This window comes from Myxocyprinus asiaticus, chromosome 10, assembly GCF_019703515.2.
Source record: "Myxocyprinus asiaticus isolate MX2 ecotype Aquarium Trade chromosome 10, UBuf_Myxa_2, whole genome shotgun sequence".
Taxonomy (NCBI): domain Eukaryota; kingdom Metazoa; phylum Chordata; class Actinopteri; order Cypriniformes; family Catostomidae; genus Myxocyprinus; species Myxocyprinus asiaticus.
This window is the reverse complement of record NC_059353.1, coordinates 24,997,237-25,024,299: the sequence shown is the minus strand read 5'-3', so window position 1 is coordinate 25,024,299 and position 27,063 is coordinate 24,997,237. Positions and strand designations below refer to the sequence as shown.

The 27,063-nt window shown below is 38.5% G+C and overlaps 1 protein-coding gene across 9 annotated transcripts in view; it reads right to left on the bottom strand.

Moving 5' to 3' along the window:
• lrch1 (leucine-rich repeats and calponin homology (CH) domain containing 1) overlaps positions 1-27,063 on the bottom strand; it is a 72,644-nt gene that overhangs the window by 17,416 nt on the left and 28,165 nt on the right. For 3 of the 9 annotated variants that reach the window (XR_007898274.1, XM_051708336.1, XM_051708332.1), the window contains exons 4-17: positions 24,987-25,092; positions 23,804-23,940; positions 23,334-23,464; positions 22,861-22,948; positions 20,298-20,403; positions 19,038-19,123; positions 17,329-17,396; positions 17,025-17,087; positions 16,513-16,590; positions 16,155-16,191; positions 12,511-12,624; positions 11,541-11,597; positions 8,169-8,238; positions 6,723-6,836 (exon numbers count right to left, since the gene is read on the bottom strand). Coding sequence is in view for 8 of the 9 variants with exons in the window: in XM_051708336.1 (XP_051564296.1) it covers positions 6,723-6,836; positions 8,169-8,238; positions 11,541-11,597; positions 12,511-12,624; positions 16,155-16,191; positions 16,513-16,590; positions 17,025-17,087; positions 17,329-17,396; positions 19,038-19,123; positions 20,298-20,403; positions 22,861-22,948; positions 23,334-23,464; positions 23,804-23,940; positions 24,987-25,092 (1,255 nt within the window). In the remaining variant the exon portion in view is untranslated. The remainder of the gene's footprint in view (positions 1-6,722; positions 6,837-8,168; positions 8,239-11,540; positions 11,598-12,510; positions 12,625-16,154; positions 16,192-16,512; positions 16,591-17,024; positions 17,088-17,328; positions 17,397-19,037; positions 19,124-20,297; positions 20,404-22,860; positions 22,949-23,333; positions 23,465-23,803; positions 23,941-24,986; positions 25,093-27,063) is intronic. The other 6 variants (XM_051708338.1, XM_051708334.1, XM_051708333.1 and 3 more) reach the window with 5 other exon arrangements.

Sequence of the window (27,063 nt, the reverse complement as noted above, 5' to 3'; positions counted from 1 at the left end):
GGTAATGTGTGCAATGTAGGAAACACTAAAAGGATCTTATTGTATTCCAAAACTTTTCTCCCTTTTTTGTTGTTGTGTGTTCCACAGTTTAAAGCCACGGAGCCATTTTTACTGTGCTGGGACAGTGATGCACTAGAACATGCACATGCTAGACTTCTGTGGGCAGCAATATACAAAAAATGTGTGTGTTTGTGTTCTGTGTGATGTCAGTGAGGCAGAGGAGGATTAGGAGAAAGAAAATGATGAATGAAAATCTCATAAGAGCAATTTCAGATAAAGGGAACTGGAAAACAAACAAAGTAAAAATTTTTAGGAGCAAGACTAAAATTATTATTTATTAATTATATATATATATTAGTTAAAGTCTGAAGTTTACATACACTTAGGTTGAAGTCACTAAAACTATTTTTTTAACCACTCCACAGATTAAATATTAGCAGACTATAGTTTTGGCAAGTCGTTTAGGACATCTACTTTGTGCATGACACAAGAAATTTTTCCAACAATTGTTTACAGACAGATTGTTTCACTTTTAATTGACTATATCACAATTCCAATGGGTCAGATGTTTACATACACTAAGTTAACTTAGTGTATTCCAGAAAATGATGTCAAGCCTTTAGACGATTAGCTTCTGATAGGAGGTATACTGAATTGGAGGTGTATCTGTGGATGTATTTTAAGGCCTACCTTCAAACTCAATGCCTCTTTGCTTGACATCATGGGAAAATCAAATAAATCAGCCAAGGCCTAAGAAAACAAATTGTGGACCTCCAAAAGTCTGGTTCATCCTTGGGAGCAATTTCAAAACACCTGAAGGTACCACGTTCATCTGTACAAACAATAGTACCCAAGTATAAACACCATGGGACCACACAGCCATCATACCGCTCAGGAGAGAAACGCATTCTGTCTCCTAGAGATGAACGTAGTTTGGTTCGAAAAGTGAAAATCAATCCAAGAACAACAGCAAAGGACCTTGTGAAGATGCTGGAGGAAACAGGTAGACAAGTATCTATATCAACAGTAAAACGAGTCCTATATCAACGTAACCTGAAAGGCTGCTCAGCAAGGAAGAAGCCACTGCTCCAAAACCACCATAAAAAGCCAGACTACAGTTTGCAAGTGCACATGGGGACAAAGATCTTACTTTTTGGAGAAATTTCCTCTGGTCTGATGAAACAAAAATGGAACTTTTTGGCCATAATGACCATCGTTATGTTTGGAGGAAAAAGAGTGAGGCTTGCAAGCCGAAGAACACCATCCCAGCCATGAAGCAGGGGTGACAGCATCATGTTGTGGGGGTGCTTTGCTGCAGGAGGGACTGGTGCACTTCACAAAATAGATGGCATCTTGAGGAAGGAAAATGATGTGGATATATTGAAGCAATATCTCAAGACATCAGCCAGGAAGTTAAAGCTCTGTCTCAAATGGGTCTTCCAAATGGACAATGACCCCAAGCATACCTCCAAAGTTGTGGCAAAATGGCTTAAGGACAACAAAGTCAAGGTATTGGAGTGGCCATCACAAAGCCCTGACCTCAATCTGATAGAAAATTTGTGGGCAGAACTGAAAAAGCATGTGTGAGCAAGGAGGCCTACAAACCTGACTCAGTTACACCAGTTCTGTCTGGAGGAATGGGCCAAAATTCCAGCAACTTATTGTAAGAAGCTTGTGGAAGGCTACCCAAAAAGTTTGACCCAAGTTAAACAATTTAAAGGCAATGCTAACAAATACTAACAAAGTGTATGTAAACGTCTGACCCACTGGGAATGTGATGAAAGAAATAAAAGCTGAAAGAAATAATTCGCTCTACTATTATTCTGACATTTCACATTCTTAAAATAGTGATCCTAACTGACCTAAGACAGGGAATGTTTTCTATGATTAAATGTCAGGAATAATAAAAAACTGAGTTTAAATGTATTTGGCTAAGTTGTATGTAAACTTCTGTCTTCAACTGTATATATCTATATATGCTTGTGTGTGTGTGTGTGTGTTTTATATATATATATATATATATATATACACACACACACACACACACACACACACACTGGTGGCCAAAATTTTGGAATAATGTACAGATTTTGCTCTTCTGGAAAGAAATTAGTACTTTTATTCACCATAGTGGAATTAAACTGATAATAATATAGAGCCGAAAAATTGCTATTACAATTTGAACAAAAATGTCAGAACTTCTTAAACTACTTCAAAGAGTTCTCATTAAGAAATCCTATGCAGATCCTTGGCATTCTAGCTGTCAGTTTGTCCAGATACTCAGGTGACATTTCACCCCACGCTTCCTGTAGCACTTGCTATAGATGTGGCTGTCTTGTCAGGCACTTCTCACACACCTTACAGTCTAGCTAATCCCACAAAAGCTCAATGGGGTTAAGATCCATAACACTCTTTTCCAATTATCTGTTGTCCAATGTCTGTGATTCTTTGCCCACTCTAACCTTTTTCTGTTTCAAAAGTGGATTTTTCTTCCCATAATGAGTCTTCTCTTTACTTTTGCACATGAAACTGGTGTTGAGTGGGTGAAATTAAATGAAGCTGTCAGCTGAGGACATGAGAGACGTCTATTTCTCAAACTAGAGACTCTGATGTACTTATTCTCTTGTTTAGTTGTACATCTGGTCTTCCACATATCTTTCTGTCCTTGTTAGAGCCAGTTGTCCTGTCTTTACACCTTCATTCCTCAAAACAATGATTGACTGATGAGTTTCTACAGAAAGCGGTTTCTTTTTTCTTTGCCATTTTTTACCTAATATTGACCTTAAGACATGCCAGTCTATTGCAAACTGTGGCAACTCAAAAACAACCACAATGTTAAGCTTCATTTAACGAACCAAATAGCTTTCAAGTGTGTTTGATATAATGGCAAGTGAATTTCTAGTACCAAATTAGCAATTTAGCATGATTACTCAAGGGTAAGGTGTTGGATAGATGGCTGCTGGAAATGGAGCCTGTCTAGATTTGATCAAAAATGACTTTTTCAAATAGTGATGGTGCTGTTATTTACATCAGTAATGTCCTGACTACTTTGTGATCAGTTTAATGCCACTTTGGTGAATTAAAGTACCAATTTCCTTCTGAAACAGCAAAATCTGTACATTATTCCAAACTTTTGGCCGCCAATGTGTGTATGTATGTGTGTGTGTATATATATATATATATATATATATATATATATATATATATATCACACACACACATACACATACATACATATATATACATATATATATTTATGTATGTATGTGTATATATTTATGTATGTATGTGTATATATATATATATATATATATATACACACACTCACACACACACACAGTATATGGTGAATTTAAAAGTATAGAAGCATAAGATAGTTTTGATTTGTTTAAAATTTTTGGTCACTATATAATTCTCATGCATGTTTATTTTTATATAATGTTGATGACGTTTTGGAAAAAAGTATTAATAATGAATGAATTGACAAACTTTTAACAGGTAGTGTCCTTAAAGCTGAAGTGCGTTACATTTTCTGTGTTAAAATACCTTCCTAACTTTAAGGTGCTTTTTTATGAAATGATATGCAGAAAATGTTCCTTCTCCCTGTCTGAAAGATATCAATTAAATAAGTGTACTGAGATATCTCACCGGTCTCTTTGACAGTACTAGACTGTGTAAACAGCAAACAAAAATGTGACCACAGACACATTCTTTGATCAGCCAATAAGAAGGCTTTGATGTGCTTTCTGCTTGTCAATCATTTTGTGCGTTCTCATAGCGTAGTATTTGAAGTGGAACAATCAGGTTTAATATCATATTCGGATTCGTAACAGTGGTCAGCTGAGGGCGCTATTTATCTACTGTTGTGTTTGACAACCATGAGACGTCAAAGGGTGGTGTTTTGGGGAGGGGGGGTTGTCTAATTTAACAGCTCAGTCTTATGAAAGTTCCTGACCAGCTGAAATCGCTTACAGCACTTTTTTATTTTAATTTTATTTTCATCCACTTTTGCCCAATTCCCACTACTTAGTAGGTCCTCGTGGTATCGTGGTTACTCACCTCAATCCGGGTGGCAGAAGACAAGTCTCAGTTGCCTTTACTTCTGAGACCGTCAATCCGTGCATCTTATCACATGGCTCCTTGTGCATGACACCGCGGAGACTCCCAGCATGTGGAGGCTCATGCTACTCTCTATGATCCACCACTAATTTTGGCCACGAGGAGGTTACACCATGTGACTCTAACCTCCATAGCAACCGGGCCAATTTGGTTGCTTAGAAGACCTGGCTGGAGTCACTCAGCACACCCTGGATTTGAACTCGCGACTCCAGAGGTGGTAGTCAGCATCAATACTCACTGAGCTTCCCAGGCCCGCTTACAGCACTTTTAATATACAGAGACAACTGCAAGTAAGCCACGTGTAGGTACATTTTCTTGAAAATTGTAAACACGGTGTATCTATGGCATTATAAAAAAAATCATCTGGTTGTTTTGAGTGGCCCATCCATACTCGAGCAAAAATATTGACAGGCCTATCTGTTTGTTCGATCAACAACAGATGGGGGAAGTATTTAGAAAGCTGTTTGAAAACAATAGTTTATTTTAGCAATTCCGTTTGGTGGCGCTATTGGCGCAGAAATTACACACACTTCAGCTTTAAAGCAAGGCAAGGTCTCTCTCTCTTGTTTTGAGAGAGAGAGAGCTCTGACTCAGAATAATATCCACAAACAGCACACTTAAAGAGGCCACAAACGGGGGAAAAAACACACCTCTTTCCCACAGGAGAGACTCCATAGTCTAACAGGAAGTTACAAATTGTCTGTTTTCCCGTAAGCCTCGAGTATGAAAGAATGGTGATTGTGGAGAGAAGAGCTCTTAAAGGAGCAGGAGCAGGATCACTCACAAACAGCACAGAGTGCATAAATAAAATGTAAAAAATCTCTCTCTCTCTTTCTTTCTCTAAAGACACTGAGTAAGTACGCATGTGCACTGGCATTTTTTCATCTTCTAAAAACATTTCCACTTAAATGGTGGTCTGATTTTCCCTTTGGGGCCATTATCTAATGCTTCAAAATAGCAGCTCTATAAATACACACAGCTCCATTAAAAGCCACTCTGCTACCCCAAATATCAGCTTGACCACAATCCCTCTCTCACTTACATTCTATGTTTAAAAAGACCCTTTAATGGATTCTGGTGCCAGACTTCAACTTTTACACAAAGATTCTGCCAATACATGATGAGGGCTGATTTTTGCCAAGTTTTATTAGCATTTGGTGCTAGGGAATCTTTTCAAGGAATAAATCTTTACATTCGTTCCATCTTAACTTTCTAAAAGACACCAAATTCTGTCACTGAATCAGACAGCGATGGAAAGCACAATTAAAATGTTGATGAGATGGTCAGTGGGGTGACCCATTCGGCAATTTATGAAAAATATTTTTTGGTGCTTGCCTGTGCAAATCACAACACCACTATGCAAGAGTAAAGTGGGTGGATGAAGGAGTGTTGCTATATGGTTGCTAAGGTGTTCAGAGTGGTTTTTAGTGTGTTGCTATGCCGTTGCTAGGGTGTTCTGGTGGTTGCTTACAGGATTAAGTCCGAAAAGCCCACCCTCAGGTCTCTAATAGGGCCTGTTTACACTTAGCTATCCAATCATGAAAAAATCTGGTGTAAATGCCCCCCGAAAAGCATTCGAGATGAATTCCAATTCGATCTCTCAAACCACTTCTGGAGGTGGTTTGAGACGCATTCCAGACGAAACTCGGCTGTTCAAGCTACATATATTAGCTTTACTCCACCCAAACAGAACTATGTCAGTATAGAAAAAATGCTAAATATAATAGCTGTCACCTAATATTTGAATAGGGCTCGGATAATACCAAAGAAAATAAATAAATGAATGCAATTTGTAGGAGAGACAGAACTTTTTTCCTCATTTATTTGATGCAGATCTCTGACGAAACTGAAACTAAACAATGACGATAAGCGCAGCTGACACATGACACATCTTACCTTCGACAAGTCCCGAGGGGGAATATACACAGCTCGCATCCACACAGACAAACACGTGCTGGGCAGTCACTTGGAATCAAATAATAAAGCACATCTTTTAAATTCACTAGCATAATCACGGAACTAAACTCTTGTTTTATTTGCATAAAGTGCGGGAAATGAAGATCGGATTTATATCTGTTTGGTGAAGACACATTGATGTGGCCAAGTGTAAATGGAATGAGCTTTTTCAATCGGATAGCAAGCAGATCAGTAAAAACGCAAGTGGTCAAGTGTAAATAGGCCCAAATGATATTGTACTCCTAGATATGGCTTAGGTCATCTTTTAATATATGGGATATATAGGTATATATGGGATGTTTTCGCTTGTTTTAGCATCCACCGGGTAAAAATCATAAATATGATCACTTAAATAATACGCCTCTCCTTAACAAGCCATGCATTTTGTCCAAAGTTTGGTTTTGATTCCCAGGGAGCACACATGTAGATAAAAGACGCTGCAAAGTAAATTTAGACTCAGGCGCGATAGTGCATTAGCAAGCACCACTAAAAAAGAATACATCAAGAACCTGGGGAAAAAAAACATGGTTATATGGAAAGAAAAAGGGTGAACAATAAAGAACAAAAGCCCTGAAACAATTTCACCTTGACAAGAAAATATGTGCATGTGATGTGACTACACAGGACAATGTATTGAGCAGACCTACCACTGCTTGACACGTCTCCTTCAGCTGGGCTAGGGGGCGTGTCTCTATCGGTGGGCAGGGCCTGTGTAAGGGGGAGGGGACAAGGCGAAGTCGAGCAGGGCACAGAGGGTGAAGCTAGATGTAGGCGTCAATATAAAGGGCAGTACCAGAACAAGGAGGAGCCATTGAGCAAATTACGTAAAAAAAAAAACAACAACATGGAAATCAACCGAAGGAAAACGGGGAAAAGATTCAGGCACCAGTTGGAAAAGGAGATGGAGTCAAGCAACAGTAGTTTGTGTAATAAAAGCAAACATTGGCAATATAGTTGATCAGGCAAGTAGCAAGAAATGAAAAGGAATACCAAAGGGAAGAGAATGACAGGGGTTGGTATGCAAAGCAAAATGACGTAAATACAGCAAAACACAAAAGAGAAAGGATTAAAAAACAAAAGAAGTCAATGTTAGCTGCATTTCACAGTACCGGTTTCTCAGCATGCTGTTATTGCTCCTGGTATAAATGGCATGGTTATTGTTTATGTTAACAGTCAGGCTCAGGACATGATAATGATGTTAACGTAAGACATAAACCACAAATAATGATGCAAATGATAGCTTAGATGTTAGTTGGGGAAGCAGCATCAAGCCTCTAGGCAGCGAAACAAAAAGCTTCACTGATTAAACTGCATCCAGATGAAGTGAAGAAGGTTGTTTTGATTATTTAACCATATGCAGAAAAATACTGGTATTTTTCAAAAGTGCAAAAAATGAGTAGTTGACAAATAACCATCAACTTTAGGTGTCCATCAACTTCAGGTTAAAATGTACAGTATGTACATATATGTAAAAGGGAAAGTGCATATTTTAGGTTCTGTCTCTGGTAATCGTTTCTTTAAAGTATTTATTTTTGTATTTTATTTTTTGCAGTTGACTTTAGTCCTGATGTGTGTCAAATAAAAGTACAAATGTTCCATGTATTTGCTCAGTTAATATGAGGTACATAAAAATAACATGTATAAAACTTATAAAAGAATGAGATACTTTTAGATAGAGTTTAACATGCGTCACTGCAGGACAATGCTGTCAGTACTTGATATGTCATGTAAATTACCCAAATACCGGAGTTACTGAGTTTCTCTAAGTTGTTTCTAAACTTTTCCAGATGCAGTTTAGACCTCAAAGCCATGAGTATGCACGGCTTGGCTTGTGCGGCTATTGTGTGGCTGTTGATAGCTTGATAAGAGGTGTTTGCTACAGACAAAAAATAATTGTTCAAGCTCGCAAACAAACATATCAACAAACACTTCCACCCCCTTTAGTATTTCTGCTTACTACTGAAATGTGGCGATAATTATGAGAACCCAAAATGTGTACCATCCTCTGTGGTGCAATGCCACCCATGCCAGCCCCCTGGCAAAATGCCAACCAGCACACTGACACTATGAGTGTGAGTAAAATCTCTTCTCACCTGATCTGGGCTTCAGACCAAAGGGAGGTGAGCTTAACGTGGAACTCGAAACTGGTGTTTTGTCTTCATTCTGGTGCACACACAAACACATCTCAGCACAAGTATATTGAATAAGTTTTCAGTATTCATAAGTCAAGAACCTGTCTAGCGTAAAATGTCACTGACTCGAGACATGGGATAAAACCATTTTTTCGTAGGAATTCTTTTGGATTAATCTATTTAACATGTTCAGAGGTATTCATTTACGTTTTGGTGCAACCTCTTGTTTCTTCCATTTCTTTACAAAATGCTTTTCCTTACTTATTTAATATAGTTTAACACCATCAGATATATAACAATGTGTACAGTCATGTCAACTATTTATTACAAATATTGACAAATCTAGCATTTGCATGAATGAATGAATGAATGAATGGAGACTACAGGATGGGTTCAAACTTATTTTCAGCTCCATCTATTGAATTATCACCACCGCCAGACTGAAAATTTGACTTGACAGCTTATGATGTATTTGTAATATTACACATTACATGCAGTAGCCATTTATTTTTTTCCTGGGATTGCAAAGTAAGAATGGAACCCACTTGAAACTAGGGAAAACAAAAAATCCTTGTTGACATGCAATGTTTGTGACACAGAAAATACACGTTTTGTAGGCACTATTACCTACAAAAAACTATGAAATTCATGAAAACCTGTGTGATTTTATAAATGCTTTCATAAATATCTGACGGTGTTAAAGTAGGGTCACAGCTGTGAAACCTTATAAAAGAGTTAAATATTTTATTTAAATAGGACACCATCATTTTTTAGATAAGTTTAAAAAGTTTAATACATTTTAACCTCTTCAACTTCCACCAGCTGGTCCAAAAGGGTCCACTATGTTGCAAAAAAAGTTTACGCTTGTAGTGGACAGTCTTTAAGGAGGACACGGGAGGCAGGCTGCTCTAATCACAGGTAAGGTCTTTTTTTAATAACCACACTGATCTCAGCTTCACAATAATCACTTCTCGACTTCACAATAATAAACTCTCGGCTTCACAATGTGATCTCTGGGACCCAGGCTCTCTCTCTCGTCTACTTGTGGTGTGGCTCTTTTATGCCGTTCTCCCCGTGCTCACTGAAATTTAAGACAGGTGTTAGACATAATTTAGCTCAGGTGTAAGCGCCCTTACCGCTTTCTCTCTCTCCGGAGAGATGCTTGACCACGCCCCCGCTGCCACAACGCTTAATATGTTGAAGTCTCTGAATTAGGGTTGTCACGATACCATAAACATATCTTACGATACTATACCAGCTATAGTATCACAATACCAAGTAATATCATGATACCACACGATAGTGTGTTAATTCTTAACACAGTTTGTCATAGCAGAAGTGGTTCTTAGAAACTAGCCATTCCACTTGTTGCTCCGGAAGTGGTGAAAATAACTGATGGATGAACAGGGAGAAGGCTGAAATGGACTAACTTGTTACCTAATCCATTCTTAGTTTGATGTAAAAAGAATGCCACATCAAAACAGCCAGTTCAAACGGCAACGTTTTAAAACTTGAATTCCATTATTTCTGTGATTATTTGAATGTTGGCAGCATAAAACATAAATGTAACATAAAAATAAATATTGTAACGTTGAAAAGACTATTTTGAGAAGCTGTTTCATTATTATAACCGCTTCAGCCCCGGTCTCCTGGTAAACATACACACCGGTTTGATCGCACAGCTCAGGGACATGATCTAATCATAAACGCGAGCTTAGCTAAGTTACCGCCACCATGCATTTGAAATTGGAAAAAAATTAAAGGACTGCAATGTTCGATTTTTCAGAGAAATGGTAAATCTGTAAATGCTAATATAAAGCATTTAGGTTAAATAAAGTAGCACTAACTAACCCCTGTGTATTCCGCAGAGGCAGTGGGATGTGTCCGAAGGTGTTTAATAAGGTTGCTGGTGTTTCCCCTTTGGCTTGAAATGTCTGTAGGCATTCACATTCACAGCAGATGGGTTTTCCCGGTCTCATCAGCCAAAAGCCAAAATAATTCCAAATCTCGCTACGTGAACTGTGTTGTGTTAAAAGCTTCTCACTCTCCGAAGTTTTACTTAAATCCATATTATCCATTAGGAGAAACGACCACCATATTAACACGCTGGGATTCAGACGTGTTTGAAGCATGGAAAAACCACTCATTGAAAAAATAAACAATACCATGTAAGAGGCAAATTCTAAACAGATTTTGCGCTCTTAAAGGGCACTGCGTGAAGCGATACTACTGTAGCACCGGTCTACTGTGCAACCCTACTCTGAATACATAAGACGGGCTTATGGGGTACCGTTTGAAAGCTTAGAATCTGAACTTTTCATATATATCCATCACTTCTGCATTTATGTTACATAAAAAAAGGCCTGAAAACATTTGCATCGCCAATCAGCGCCACATAGAGGTCATGTGGTAGAAATATTAATATGAATATAAAAGTCTTTCAAATATCACTTAAATTGACAAGTTATATATCAAATGAAAGCTCTCATTCTCAGGAATGTGACTGTATAGTTTATTTAATTGCCCTGATTCCACAGTGCAAAAGATTTTCAAAAGAATCACAATGTGAAACATGATATATGTAAGACATCAAATAGAAATGTCTCATTTATTAGCCTGCTGCTGTAAGCTTCAAATAGCTAAAAACTTTAAATCTGCATTTACCTTAGGTAAATTCTTTTGCCATTTTTTACTTGTCTTTGAGTTTGCTTGTTTGAGTAATCCGATGTTATATCTTAGATGTCCAGAACAAAATATGTGGTCCAGCAGGAAAAGCATGCTAATCAAATCATCGGAAATATATGTTATCAACTATTGATGATAAAATGTTATACATCATCACAATGGGGAGGATCTCCACTTTCTAATGACACCTAGATTTCACTCAGAGGCTGAGATATTCAAAGAACCAATGGGAGTGGTGCATAAACTGAAAATTAGGCTGAATATCTATGGACGAGCACATCTGTGAGGGCTAAAATGCATTAGAGCGCCACCTACATCACATGATTGTGAACCATTGCAGGCGGCAGCTCAAAAATGCCCCAGAGTTGGAGAGGTTTATCTATATTAACTAACGATGACAGCTTGTTTTATGGGGAGTGAGTAATTAATTAATGAAATGGTCAAATAAAATGAAAAGGTAGATTTGTGGAACATTGTAGTGGATTTGTTTCAAAGTGGAAATCTTGCTATTTACAAAAGCAAATGGCACAAACAATTGTGGCATATGTTTTGTCCCATGTCTCAAGAATCAGTGGTGTACTTTGCAAACTAAAGCATATGGCCAGAGTTATTACTAACATAAAACTTTGAGTCATCAAAAGGATTTACCTTGGTAACTTGGTTCTCACAACTATCACCTGATCCTTCCTGGCCAATCACGTCCTCCTAAGAGTGAGAAAACAGGCTGTGGGATTCTTGAGATGATGTAAGATATTTAACACAGCTGCTATTTACACATAGTGAAACAATGCATCAGTGTTCTCAGCCTCTACATCACTCTTTGTCTCAACTCATTCTCTAACTATTTGTTTGCTTTTCTTCTTACTCTAGATTATCAAGAAAGACAAACGCATGATTCTCAATCCCCACAGGAGTTGAAACTTGTTTTTAATATAATTTCTACCCAAACTTTAAAAGGAATTCATGAGGTCATGCAGTTTACAGTACATCGTAAAACATTTTACAATAAGGTTCCATTTGTTAGTTCATTAGTTTACTACACTAGTTAACATGAACTAACAATGAACATTAATTTTACAGCATTTATTCATCTTGGTTCATGTTCATTTCAACACATTCTAATGCATTTGTTAATACTCTATGAACTAACAATGAACAATTTTATTTTTGTAAACTAACATTAACAAAGATTACTAAATGCTGTCAAAAGAAATCCTGTTCATTGTTAGTTCAAGAATACCTAAGGCATTAACTAATGTTAATGAATGGAATCTTATTGTAAAGTGTTACCAAATAAACAAAACAGACATGCAATCCAGCACCACAAATATAACAAATAAATAGAGTGAAAATGAAACTGTAAGTTTACAATGCCACAACTATAGCACAACAAGAAAGCAGTCACCACAGCACAAACAAATATCAATAATGCGACAGACACGTTGGAACCACTTGTTTTGGGGTTTCTGTACAAAATCACAAACACACTGGCACCTGATGATTTTTCTGTGAGATTAAAGTTCCAATCATTTTAACAATGTCCCTACTTGACCTGAACAGGTTGCACAAGGACTCACAGGTCAAACAAGGTGCATCTATAGGCTAGATGCTGAATTACCTGTTGTGCCAGGTGCAGGGCATACTGTTGGCACGCAAGCTGGGCATCGAGCCGGGCCCGTTCTAGAATGTACTGTCTCTTCCTCTGGAACTCCCAGCATTCTCCAGGAGTTGCCTTCAATGATAATTACTGCCCTTAACACCATCACACTATAATTTCCAGACCACATTGCACATCACACCAGTGATAACACGGAACTGGGAATAAGCTGCAGTTTGAGCACAATCGCCTGTAACTGTTACAAACAAGTTCTGCCGCTCACTGGATGTTTCTTGTTTTTGGCACCATTCTGAGTAAACTCTAGAGACTGTTGTGCGTGAAAATCCCAGGAGATCAGCAGTTACAGTACAGGGTTCCCACTAGGGATGTAACGGTATGAAATTTTCACGGTATGAAAACCATCACAAAAAATTCCTTGGTATCACGGTATTATGGTGCTAAAATTAAAGGTTTAATTTTAGGTTTGGCACATGTCTGATAAACACAGAAAAGTTCTTTAACTTTATTTCTTTAGAACACTTTCTTAATCACATGACATAAACATAAACATAAGATAATCATAAATCAAGTTTAAAAAAAGTTAAAAAAAATTTTTTTTGCAATAAGTCAAATGGTTTTTAATATAATTGAAAAATGTAAAATACATGTCAAATCAAATTCGTTCTCTATATCAAGTCAGGGTAGGTTGTGATGCAAAAAAGTAAGCATATTTATGTTATCTGTGCTGAGGGGGGAGCCTTGTTTTAAGCATAAACCTTGTTGAATTTTGATAAATTACCCTGAAAACACAACATTATATTATATTGTGTAAATATATTGTGTAAATGAAATCAAGTAATATATCTTGAGAAAAATATTTTTTGCAGTGTAATGAATGGATGTAATTTTAAAAAGTTTATGAAATCAAATCGAGCCGAACAAGATACATTTATGAACTGCTCCATCAAAATGAGATTTTCATTTTCTTTTCTTTTTCTTTTTTCTTTTCATGAAATTCACAAAATAATTGTTATTTTGACAGTCTTTGCCATGACCACCAATCACTGTTTTTGCCTCAAGTTCGAGCAGCGTCACTGAGCAACACTCGCGGGTGTATCATTGTGTGTACATTATTACAAGTAGCACAAAATGGAAAATATCAGAGATTTTAAAAGATACAGTATACTTTACTAAAATGTTTAATCTGCATACCAAATCTGTGTTTCAACCGCGGGGAGTCGGCTTGTTATCTAACGCACGACATTTACCTCATCTAATGCCCGTAGTTCATTATTTGACTAGAACAATAAATTCGAGAGGAGTATATTGCCAACATGTTTAAAATATAATATTACATTTGTCCATTAATTTGTATATGTGAATTATATATTTTTTTCTTAATCTGTTATTGATGGCTGAGACTTTTCTCGTTCATTCAAAATGCCTTTTGGGGGGCAAAATGACCCAAAATGATGGATCAGGTAACATTTGTAGGTAATATATTAATGTTTTACCACAGTAAATTTGACTTTCTGTGGGTTTTATTATTTTGCAAATACATCATTGCCTTAGTCTTTAAAATGTTACAGATAAGCGCTTAGAAAGCAGAAGCACTAACACAACGTAAGCTTATAAACCAATTCCAAATAATGGGTAACTAGTCTTGTAAACGTGTATTGCATCTGCTTATGTATTCTATGAAAGGGGATCTATATTTTTTAATTGATTACCAGACAATTCACAGAGTTTTTCGCTTACATTCATGTACACAAATTCTGTGGGATGGTGCTCTTGGAGATGGTGCTTAATGTTTGAAGTGTTTCCTGACTGAGCTGACACTTTTCTCCGACATTTTTCGCAAATAAGGTGTCCATCAACACTGATGTTGCCTCTTGTGTCTTTTAAACAACTGAAATACTCCCACACAGCGGACTTTAACTGCTTAGGTGGGGGGAAAAGAGGCTCCTCCGAGTCCGACATTTGGTTCTACACAGCGCTCATGTGCTGCTGTCCGTTGGTCTGACAGAGTGACATGAGGTGATGAATGCGACTTTCTGAATGACTTTTATTTATTTTTATTAAATGAACCATTAGTAAATGGAAATATAATTCATTTAATTGGGATTTTTTAAATTGATATATATTATTTTTTTCACACAATACCGTCATTAAGGAAAAGTCAACAGTATGGAAACCGTCTGTTTTTAATACCACGGTATACCATCATACCGTTACATCCCTAGTTCCCACTCTTTTTAAGGCACAACTTTCCAGGACATTTCCAGGACATTTTTGAGCCCAACTGGTTAAATATTTAAGCAAAAACACACAAGAGGTCATTATGTATACTGTGGTTATTAGATGGTTATTTTTTTCTGAATTCCGTATTCAACAGTTTAATTACATTTTACTATTAAAATGGTGTCTATTCAAATGAATTCATTAAAATTTGGATCGAATGAAAATAGAATCACTTACATTTTTAACATAACATATATTATTATTATAGCAGTACATATAAACAGTAGTATTATAAATGTTTTGGCCTTTTTATCCCCATTTCACACGTCCATCTAAATCAAGCTTTTATTTTGCCGTTTCTGTGTGTTTTTTACAGTAGTTTCTCACCTCCAGACAAGCAGTTCGCTACATGGCCCAGTGTGATTATTAAAACCCAAAAAGCTGTGATTTAATTAAATACGTACAGTTTACTTTATTGTCTGTATGTGCTGTGCACTTTAGAGTGCTCTGCTCTCTGTCATCTACAAAAATAAGAGCATTCAACACTTTCATTTTGAAGTAGGCAGCACCTGCAGATTATTTATTTATTTTATTTAATCACAGCCTTTAGCGGTTTAATATTCACACTAGGAAATATTGCGATTTTAATTTGATGAATTGTGCAACAAACATTCATTTTTCATTCCGTGACATTCTGCGTTTTGTAGCAAATGCCATTTTTATGACTGGATTCCATGATTCCCATCCGTATTTTCTGCATTGCGGAAATCATTGGGTGACTGGTAACTGCCATATAAGTGAACTCTGATTGTTGCATTATCAAATATTTATTTACATCCTGAGGTGTAAAGCTGTATCGCCATGCATGGTTTTCCAGGACGAGTGGGAACCCTGCAGAAATACTCAAACCAGCCCGTCTGGCACCAACAATAATGTCACGGCCGAAATCGCTGAGATTAAATTTTTTTCCCCATTCTGATGGTTGATGTGAACATTAACTGAAGCTCCTGAACCGTATCTGCATGATTTTATGCACTGCACTGCTGCCACAAGATTAACTGATTATATACGCAAGAATAAGCAGGTGTGCAGGTGTTCCTAATAAAGTTCTCAGCAAGGATATGTTAATTATGAGGTAAAAAACTAGTCTAAAATGGTATGTGAAACTGAATCCTCATGAGGCACTCATGGAGAAACTGGGTGACCCTTTAACAATAGTCCACTGATGTCAGAGTAACTCTGGAGAAACACTGCAGTCAACAGCACCAAAGCAAAGAGGAACTGAAAAGGATGCTCAGAGGAACCAGTGTGACTCACTGGTCTGCCTGAAGCTTTCTGTATATGAAACTTGCTCATCAATGTTAAAGATTGTGAGTTACTAGAAACACATCTATCCACACACATCAATGAGGATGATGGTTTACCTTAGGCGTCATCTGACCCTCATCACTCTCCTGGCCACTGCAGGAAAAAAAAAAAAAAAAAAAAAAAAAAACATGATTTCAAATTTGACATTACTAACTCATCCACGGGCCTAGGGTGGTTTGAGCACGGATCAGGCTGGTCTGGTTTGATGGTTTTAGAGGGGTTTTGGGTACTTGCCAGCTGGTCAGGCTGGGATAACAGCTGGCGTAACATCTGCGTATAACAGCTGAATGCCAGCTGGGCCAGACTAGGAGACCAGTTAGACCAGCTTAAACCAGCAAAACATATGTGAAAAAATATATAATATGTGATGCTTAAGATGTATGTACAGATGAATCAGGGACAGTTGTGACTTACTTGAGCGATTCATCTACTGTGACCATTTCCACAGGGTAAAGTTTAATGCCAGACAGATCAGCTGAGTTCATGTTAACCCTACACAAACACAAATGAACACTATTAACACTAGCTTCATTTCAGAGAAATCAATGGTCAACAAAACAACACCATCAATGAGAAGACCGAACTAGGGTAGAAAATAGCAAATTCAGATTGTTTTTTACATTCCTCTAATCAAGTCCAACCAACTGAACTAACCATGCAAGTTATGGAAGGCCTCTCTTTGTTGCCAGTGCTGTATCTTAGTCAAAGAAATGCATTTGATGACAAATCATCTGCTATTATACTGTGAATAGTTTATAGCGTCATTACATGCTTTGTCTAAGCAATGACTTTGCAATGTTGATGAGAAACAGAACTGTTTTTTTTTTCCAATGAATAACAAAATACTTGCATAACAGGAAGTGCAAAATTAAATAGAGCGAGTCACACTGTGATGATAATCCATGTTTTGTGACCCGTTGACCTACCTGTTAGGATCCTGTAGCATCTCCACAGCCTCCTTTAGCTGATTGATCATATTGACCTTTGACCTGTTGAACACAGTTTCAATTAATTTATTAAATTCAATTAATAGATGACTGAATAACTAATAAAATAATTTAATAATTTAATAAAAGCCCCCCATATCCACGGCAGTAAGGGTGGGACAAACATACAGAAGGAGTGTGAGGTAAGAGAGACAGGTAATGTGATAATTAGAGGGGGGGGGGGGGGGTGCAGTAACAGAGTGATACAGAAAAATGCAAAGAAAGAAGTCAGATAGAAACAAACGTTTGTTCTGATGTCCAGTTGCTGTCTTCTTCTATCCTGAGGGGCTCATCAATGTCAGCACCTCGACCCTTCAAACACACAGCCACACAAACATCAACTTTTTGTCACGTGATTACGGACTAAAGGCCTGATTGGCTGGAATTTAAAATCATCCAGAATCAACACAGCCTGACTGAGAAGGTGACGCACACACAGATGGGAATACAAACACCCCCACTGCACACAATGTCCCGCTAGACGCTGATTACTTCACAAGGGAACTGCTGATGCACACATAAACACTGTCTGCTGCCACACCAATCCAATGATGCCATGAGATGTTGTCAGTTTGACTGGTACATACAAATATATGGGAAGAGAGATAGATGAAAAAATGAAAAGAAAAGCATGGAATGAAGAGAAATCTGCAAATATGAAGAAGAATAAGAGGGGACCATACAGTAGAGGAAATGTAGATAAATATTGCATTGAACAAAAGGAGGTTTAAAATATTGAAGCTAGGGCTAAAACATGAGCATAACTACAATGAGAAACAGCTAACTTTAAATAAAAAAGAAAAGCAGAAGTACAAAAAAAAGGATCAGCCTTTATTATTCTGTAAAGTGGGACAGTATTTTATGAATCTTTTAGAACAGAAAAAAACAACTTTTATAAATGCCAAGTTTCATGATGGTTTGAGATAGAGGCAAACAAGACTGAAAAACAAAGAGAGAGAGAGAGAGAGAGAGAGAGAGAGAGAGAGAGAGAGAGAGAGGAAATAAATACAGAGACAGTCATACAGAGGGAATTGAAGAAGGGAAATGACAAAGAAATATAATTCTGTCATCATTTACTCACCCTCGTTTCATTCCAAACATGTACGACTTTCTTTCTTTCATGGAACACAATTCAAGCGATTGGTGACCAGAGGCTGTCAAACTCTACAAATGACAAGAAGCACCATCAAAGTAGTCCACACGACTCCTGCACTTAAGTCTTCTGAAGTCATATCGACAGCTTTGTACAAAGCACTATGCACTGAAAATCTTCCCCTCCGTCACAGCTATCAAATCTCATTTGTTTGATTTTGAATATGCTGTTTATTCTGTATTCAAATTTGGCATGTTTCGATCACTTACGAGACACAAGAACCATCACATTTGGCATCGCCGATGTCAAACTGGCGTGGCATGATGAGCCATATTTGAGTATCAAGATCATGAAAAAGATTTGAGAATTACAGTAGAGGAGAAGATTATCAGTGAATAAAAACTTTAATTGCAGTCTTTTCCACATACAAAAACATTGCATTACTTCAGAAGACTTGGAATATAACGCATGAGTTGAGAGGACTACTTTTATGGGGCTTTTTGTCATTTTTGGAGCTCGACAGCCCCTGGTCACCATTTAGTTTCACTGTACTATAAAAAGCTGCCTTAATATTCCGCAATTTTTTTTGTTTTGTGTTACAAAGGTTTGGAATTACATGAGGGTGAATAAATGATGACAGAATTTTCATTTTAGGGTGAACTACTCCTTTAAAAATGACACTAGGCAAGTAAATTCAAGGATGTTAAACCTGTGAAATTTGCACTGCTTTGGAAACTAAGCAAAACTAGTCTGAGTAGGGTAAAACCTACTGAACAGTTGGCCATAACTGATTCTGTTACTTAGAAAGTCATTCACAGTTCTGGCAGACAATAAAGTGGAACAATGTTGAACACTCTCACCTTGATATAGTTGACAAATGGTGAGCTGAGGGAGGAGCCTCTGTAGCCCAGCTGCTCCTTTAGAGATTCAGATGGACTTTTATCTGCTACAGAACACAACAAATTGTGAATTATTACATGTGAAAAAGAGTTTTTCTAGTCACTTTGTAAATGTAACCAGCTCTACTTTCACATCCACAGAGTACAGGACACACTAGCATTTGCTCACTAGGAAAACATTTTTGAAAAATCTTTATATGTATTATTCACTTTTATTTCTACCTCATCATCGTACAAATGAAAGGAAAATGTTAATATGTTCAGGACAAAACTTGTTCTACAGCATTACTCTCTTTAATACAAACACTTCTCAAGTCACTTACTCCTTCAGCATACACTTTGACACACACTCCATTAGAACACACTTAGATGTTTCATATGTGCAATTATTAATATCATCATTTTCTGTCCATTTTGTATTTTCTTGTTTTATTTCAAAATCGGATTCATATTAAGACACTTCTCAATTTGCTTTCTGTTGTATACACGTTTTTAAACGTGTAGGGTTATGATGAACTAGACTTCTTGCTGACCTATGCTTGTACTTGATTTTTTTTCCCCTTTCTTTCTGTTCACTTGTTCTTTGTGTAGCAATAAATGAAGATAAATCTTAACCAAAAACCTACAGAAATCTGAAGTCCAAATATTATAGTTTTCTTATAGAATAAACAGCAAACATGCAAAGACACACATGTACTCATTTGTTAATATATGTTCACACACACACAGTGGATGAGTATTTTTTATCCAGTAACCCTACCCATGAACCTAACTTTTTTTTAGATTGTTATTAAGACATTATTTAGTATGTTTATTAAGCCGTGTTCCTCGTGAGAGCCATTGACATGTACGGTCCCCATAATGTAAGGGATTTCAGGTTTTACTCTCCATGTCTAGGCAAAACCTTACACACACACTTTTACTTTTTTCCTGAAATGTGCTAAATTTTCATCTCATCCTCCCTCAATTCTCCTTATGTGCTGACACTGACTTCCCAGCCAGTATCAACACTTCCTGTCCTGGATGCTCCCATGGGTTTAACCTGGGTCACATGTACCCCCCCAAACACATTGGCTGTTACATAAACCAGTCTGCTGTCTACAGTGAAACTGTAATGTTGTGTCAGCCCAGTAAGAGGATGTTTTCTTTACAGGCTTGTAATATCCTGCGCACACACACACATGCTGACTTTGTGAGGGCGTGTTTGTGTGCGAGCAGCACCTGTCAGGGCGCTGATGTGTTCAGTGGAGTCGTCTTTGCTCAGGCCCTCCTCCTCTGTGATGTTGGTCATGGGCACATTCAGGCTAAGACTGTCCTCATCTGATGGCTGGAACACACATCGCAAAAATAATGATGACAGATAGTTCCACCCCTTACTTATGCAAATGATTGAGTCAGTGTTTGTAGTGCTTGCTGGTCGGGATGCTCAAGAGCCACAGTGTTTACAGTTTTCGGGAGAATCATCCTATGAATGGCTTACTTATCTCTTTCTCTGCATATGTGTTTCCTGCACCGGCGCTCCGTGTTGAACAATTACACTGAAAATAATTACTTTAATTTTACAATTGTCAACTGTCCTTAGTGAATAAGGCGAAGGTTTTTTGCGTAAAATACAGTGCCCTAAAGTGGCTAAAAGCCCCGATATACTTCCGCAGAAGTTCTTCATCATTCTTTGTTCAGGGTTTAGCAACAGTATACTGTTTGCAAAGCATTCAGAAACTGGCCACACCGCTGTGGGAGGCGTTTAAAAGTACATTTAAATATGAGGATGCCCAGTAAAACCTCAACTAAGGTGATATTAAAATGTGTTATCAATGACTTCATGCCTCATTCTATGAGAAGAATTCACATGAGATTAGTAACAAAAGCTGTTTTAACCACTCGATGATGATTTAAAGTAATATACACTATATTGCCAAAAGTATTCACTCACCCATCCAAATAATTGAATTCAGGTGTTCCAATCACTTCCATGGCCACAGGTGTATAAAATGAAGCACCTAGGCATGCAGACTGCTTCTACAAACATTTGTGAAAGAATGGGCCGCTCTCAGGAGCTCAGTGAATTCCAGCGTGGTACTGTGATAGGATGCCACCTGTGCAACAAGTCCAGTCATGAAATTTCCTCGCTACTAAATATTCCACAGTCAACTGTCAGTGGTATTATAACAAAGTGGAAGCGATTGGGTATGACAGCAACTCAGCCACGAAGTGGTAGGTCACGTAAAATGACAGAGCGGGGTCAGCGGATGCTAAGGCGCATAATGCGCAGAGGTCGCCAACTTTCTGCAGAGTCAATCGCTACAGACCTCCAAAGTTCATGTGGCCTTCAGATTAGCTCAAGAACAGTGCATAGAGAGCTTCATGGAATGGGTTTCCATGGCCGAGCAGCTGTATCCAAGCCATACATCACCAAGTGCAATGCAAAGCGTCGGGTGCAGTGGTGTAAAGCATGCCGCCACTGGACTCTAGAGCAGTGGAGACGCGTTCTCTGGAGTGACGAATCACGCTTCTCCATCTGGCAATCTGATGGACGAGTCTGGGTTTGGCGGTTGCCAGGAGAACGGTACTTGTCTGACTGCATTGTGCCAACTGTGAAGTTTGGTGGAGGGGGGATTATGGTGTGGGGTTGTTTTTCAGGAGCTGGGCTTGGCCCCTTAGTTCCAGTGAAAGGAACTCTGAATGCTTCAGCATACCAAGAGATTTTGGACATTCCATGCTCCCAACTTTGTGGGAACAGTTTGGGGATGGCCCCTTCCTGTTCCAACATGACTGCGCACCAGTGCACAAAGCAAGGTCCATAAAGACATGGATGAGCGAGTTTGGTGTGGAAGAACTTGACTGGCCTGCACAGAGTCCTGACCTCAACCTGATAGAGCACCTTTGGGATGAATTAGAGCGAAGACTGCGAGCCAGGCCTTCTCGTCCAACATCAGTGTCTGACCTCACAAATGCGCTTCTGGAAGAATGGTCAAAAATTCCCATAAACACACTCCTAAACCTTGTGGAAAGCCTTCCCAGAAGAGTTGAAGCTGTTATAGCTGCAAAGGGTGAGCCGACGTCATATTAAACCCTATGGATTAAGAATGGGATGTCACTTAAGTTCATATGCGTCTAAAGGCAGATGAGCGAATACTTTTGGCAATATAGTGTATATGCAGTAGAAAATGTGTAATTTGTCTTGTTTACATTCTGAATTCATGACGTTAATGCGCTAACGCGTGGCCATAATATGCGCCGATTACACTCTGTTATTGTATAAAAGAATGTAGGTGGAGCTCCAGGTCACACCAACTGATGACGTGGACCAATGGCAGTAAGGTGTAAAAAGTTTTCCTAAAAGTTCACCCCGGTCGAGCTATTACGAGCCACCGAAGCAAACTAAAAAACACCTTCTTTTTGGCCAGATTTTGTTCTAAATGACGTCACACCAGTTCATTCTTAGATTTTGTATGAAGTATATTGGGGCCTTAAATTGTTTAGTGAATTCACCACAACATGTGTTGTGACAGTGTGACGATGACATAGTTTATGAGATGTAAACTATCAGCCACAAACAACTCAATCAGACGATTGGCCCTAAAGCATTTGATCTCAGCATTTATTGATGCAGCCAAAGCATTAGCAAACTAACATTAATAGTGTCATTCCTTTAAATGGGTGGCTCTGTTAAAAAATTAATTATTTGGTTGTATTACGGAAAACATGCAATGAACATAGAGAAAATAAAGAGGAGAAGATGGTCAGGCTCTATACTTCCACACAAATACACAAACACACTGACCTCTGTAGCAGAGAGGCGTTTGTCTCCGTTGTCACTGCCCAGCCCAGAGTCGCTGTCAAGTTTCTTGTGCTGATCAATATCCTCAGTGCTGAGACACAAAAAACGAAAATGAGGAGAGAGAAAGATCAAGAAGATAAGAAGGAAGAGGGGGATTAAAGGTTGACAAGCGTCGTGAAGAGCAGAGAGACCAAGAGAGAAAAGAGAGAGTGAGAAAGAGAGGAGCAGCTTATCTATCTCATATGAGAAAGGGAAAAGATTCCTATGGTCTCTCTCTCTCTCTCACTCTCTGCCTTGTGAGAATGACCCCCACAGTCTATTAAAAGAATTCTCCTGAGATAAGGATGATAATGACAGCCGACACACACACACATATACACACGACCTTGATTTTTTCTGAGATTCAACACTGTTTTCTACATTCATGTCTTTTAATGCAGCCATACTGATACTACTTAATAATCATGAGGACTGACCTCCCATTGGTGGGTCGTGTCAAGCTGAGGCGGTCCGTGACAGGCAGATACAGGGCATCAGCCAACTTGTCACTACGACAAGCCTCCATGGCGAGGTATTTAAATATATGGATCTTACCCTTCATGCAGATCTAAAAAAAGAAAATAATTTCAGTGGCAGCTGCGAAAGAACTGTACTTGGCTAAAGTTTGGGGAAACTGTCGGGAAAAAAACACTCTTTGGGGACATTCGGGAACATCCTTAGTTGGAAAATCAATTTATAAACAAAGCAAATACTGTCTTTTAAAATTCTTAACATGCAATAAGTTTTCTTTTAGAGGCTGGGTACAATGTGGGTCTACAGTAATAATAACTAGCTTTATGTAAAACAGAAGAAGTCAATGGTATGTGCCTATTTAGATAGATAAGTAAATGTGTGTGTGTGTGTGTGTGTGTGTGTGTGTGTGTGTGTGTGTGTGTGTGTGTGTTACCTGTGCAGGTGGACTCTGAAGTGGATTGTTCTCTAGCTGAAGTGATTGGAGGTGGGTCATTTTTCGATAGCAGACAGGAATAGTGGAAACTTTATTACAGGAGAAGTCAAACTTGACCAGAGGTAGATCTGCCAAATCTAAAACACACACACACACACACACACACACACACACACAATTACTGAAGCATATTGAAAGGTAAAGAAAGGACTTGAATAGGGAAAACCTTGCACCAAAAATAGTTAGCATCTCTTATATATTTCAGAGAAATACTGAAAAGAAGAGGTGGAATAAAAATGACTGACCTGTACAGATACAATTTACTTAATGGAATGTGGAATGAACCTAATGGAGTTTTGAGACCGTACCGTTTAAAAGGTGCAATAAATCATGTGCAATAATGGGTCTTTGTTTCATAGGGGGCTAGTTCAAAAGTGTTTGTAATGTAGTGTAGCTGTATAGCTAACAGCAAATTATATGAAAATAGTTGTCCTTACGGTTGTCTTTAAAATATCAGAGCATCAACCAACCAGAAGGATTATTTCACTATGACATTACTACCCCTTGAATTTGTTTAAAATGTGCGTGTTTTCAGACCAAATAAACAGATCCATTAGAATTTTGAAAATTTGAGCAGCAGCTTTTTGGATTCCCTCAATGGGACTTGTAACATTGATCAACAAGACGTGAACTGGATTAATGAATCATAATGACTAGAGCCTGAATGAGGAGCTGTTCACACAGGACCAGGCCCAGTACAGATCTCTGCACATTTCTATAGCTCAAGCCCAGTCCCGTGTTCCAGCCCCTCCCTTACGGACAGCATGCCAAATCTGTTTACCTTCATACTGCTGGAATTTATGAACCTGTGAGCACATGAAATATATAACAGGGCACTGAAGTCCAATGCAGATGAAAGAAAAACAAATGAAAGATCGTAGAGAGTAAAATATCACAATATATGTTACATTTTTTAACTGCACTATACACTAAACAAAAAACGAAACAAAACAACAACAAAAAAAAAAAAATCACAATATTATTGTGTCATCATGACCCAGATATCAACATTGTATCGCCAGGTCCCTTCTGATTCCAACCCCTACCGACATACCTGTTTTGGGCTGACACACACACATACTGTATATAAACACACACACGTACACACTGACAGTATACTTACCCTCTGGTAGGACACAGAGAAGGTTTCGGTGTACATTGAGTTCCCTCAAGGCTTTGAGTCGGCCAATGTGACGTGGAAGAGCTGTGATTTCATTACAGCTTACATCCTGATGGGCAAAAGTTAGGGAAAGAGTTTAGAGTTTCTCTTATTCTCAAACAAAAGATTTCACACTAACGTTTCAAAACATGATTCTACGTGCTTATAGTACTATATTCAGTAGTATGCATATGAGGGACCACTCCTATTGACGGGGACTTATGAACTCACTGAGCACTTTATTAGGAACATCTGTGCACCTACTTATTCATGCAACTATCGTGTGGCAGCAGTGCAATGCATAAAATCCTGCCGATACGGGTCAGGAGCTTCAGCTAATGTTCACATCAACCATCAGAATGAGAACAAAATGTGATCTCAGTGATTTAGACCGTGGCATGATTGTTGGTGCCAAACGGGCTGGTTTGAGTATTTCTGTAACTGCTGCTGGGATTTTAACGCACAACAGTCTCTAGAGTTTAATCAGAATGGTGTCAAAAACAAAAAACAGCCAGTGAGCGGCAGTTCTGCGGACAGAAAAAACCTTGATGATGAGAGAGGTCAACAGAGAATGGCCAGACTGGTTCGAGCTGACAGAAAGGCTACGGTAACTCAGATAACCACTCTGTTCAACTGTACTGAGCAGAATAGCATCTCAGAATGCACAACATGTCAAACCTTGAAGCGGCTGGGCTACAACAGCAGAAGACCACATCGGGCATTTTATTAGGACAGTAGCGTACCTAATAAAGTGCTCAGTGAGTGTATTGTGTAATGTAGAATGTTTGCCAAACATTCTACATTTACATTCTACAGTGTTATAATTGTTTTAATTTAAGTTGTCATTTAAACTTCAGTAGCAAAAAATGGCATTAGTAAATCTGATTCATTTTCGTAAAAAAAAAAAAACTGTCCGTTGCAATTAATACATTTTAAAATGTTTTTTAAAATTTTTTAAATTTTGGTGCATATAAATGAAAATTATTAAATATTATTCTTCCTTGTATTCATGCCTATTCATTGTGCCTTTATAATTTTAAATTACAGTAGATGTTTACTTTTTTATTTTGCTTCTTGCATTAAACATGACAAAGAAAACAGAGAGTAAGAGAAAACATTTGAAAAGCAGTACATTCAGTATAAACAGATATGAGCCAAGTCAAGCAAGGGTGAGTCAACATGTTAAAATATGCACAAAACACAGAGCAAATTTTACATACACTGATGAGCCAAAACATTATGACCCACCGAGGCATGGACTCTACAAGACCTCTGAAGATGTCCTGTGGTATCTGGCACCAAGACATTAGCAGCAGATTCTTCAAGTCCTGTAAGTTGCGAGGTGGAGCCACCGTGGATCGGTCTTGTTGGTTCAGCACATCCCACAGATGCTCAATCGGATTGAGATCTGGGAAATATGAAGGCCAGGGCAACACCTTGAACTCTTCATTATGTTCCTCAAACCATTCCTGAACAATGTGTGCAGTGTGGCAGGGCGCATTATCCTGCTGAAAGAGGCCACTGCCATCAGGGAATACCACTGCCATGAAGGGGTGCACCTGGTCTGCAACGATGTTTAGGTAGGTGGCATGTGTCAAATTGACGTCCACATGAATGACCGGACCCAGGGTTTCCCAGCAGAACATTGCCTAGAGCATCACACTCCCTCCCCTGGCTTGTCGTCTTCCCACAGTGCATCCTGGTGCCATCCCTTCCCCAGGAAAATGGCGCACACATACATGGCCGTCCACGTGATGTAAAAGAAAATGTGACTCATCGGATCAGACGACCTTCTTCCACTGCTCCAATGTCCAGTTCCGACGCTCGCGTGCCCATTGTAGGCACTTCGACAGTGGACAGGGGATATCATGGGCACTCTGACAGTTCTGCGGCTACACAGCCCCATACACAGCAGGGCCTGATGCACTGTGTGTTGTGACACATTCTTCCCGTAACCATCATTACAATTTCTGTGACTTGTGCCACAGTAGACCTTCTGTCGGTTTGGACCAGACGGGATAGCCTTCTTTGCCCTCGCGCA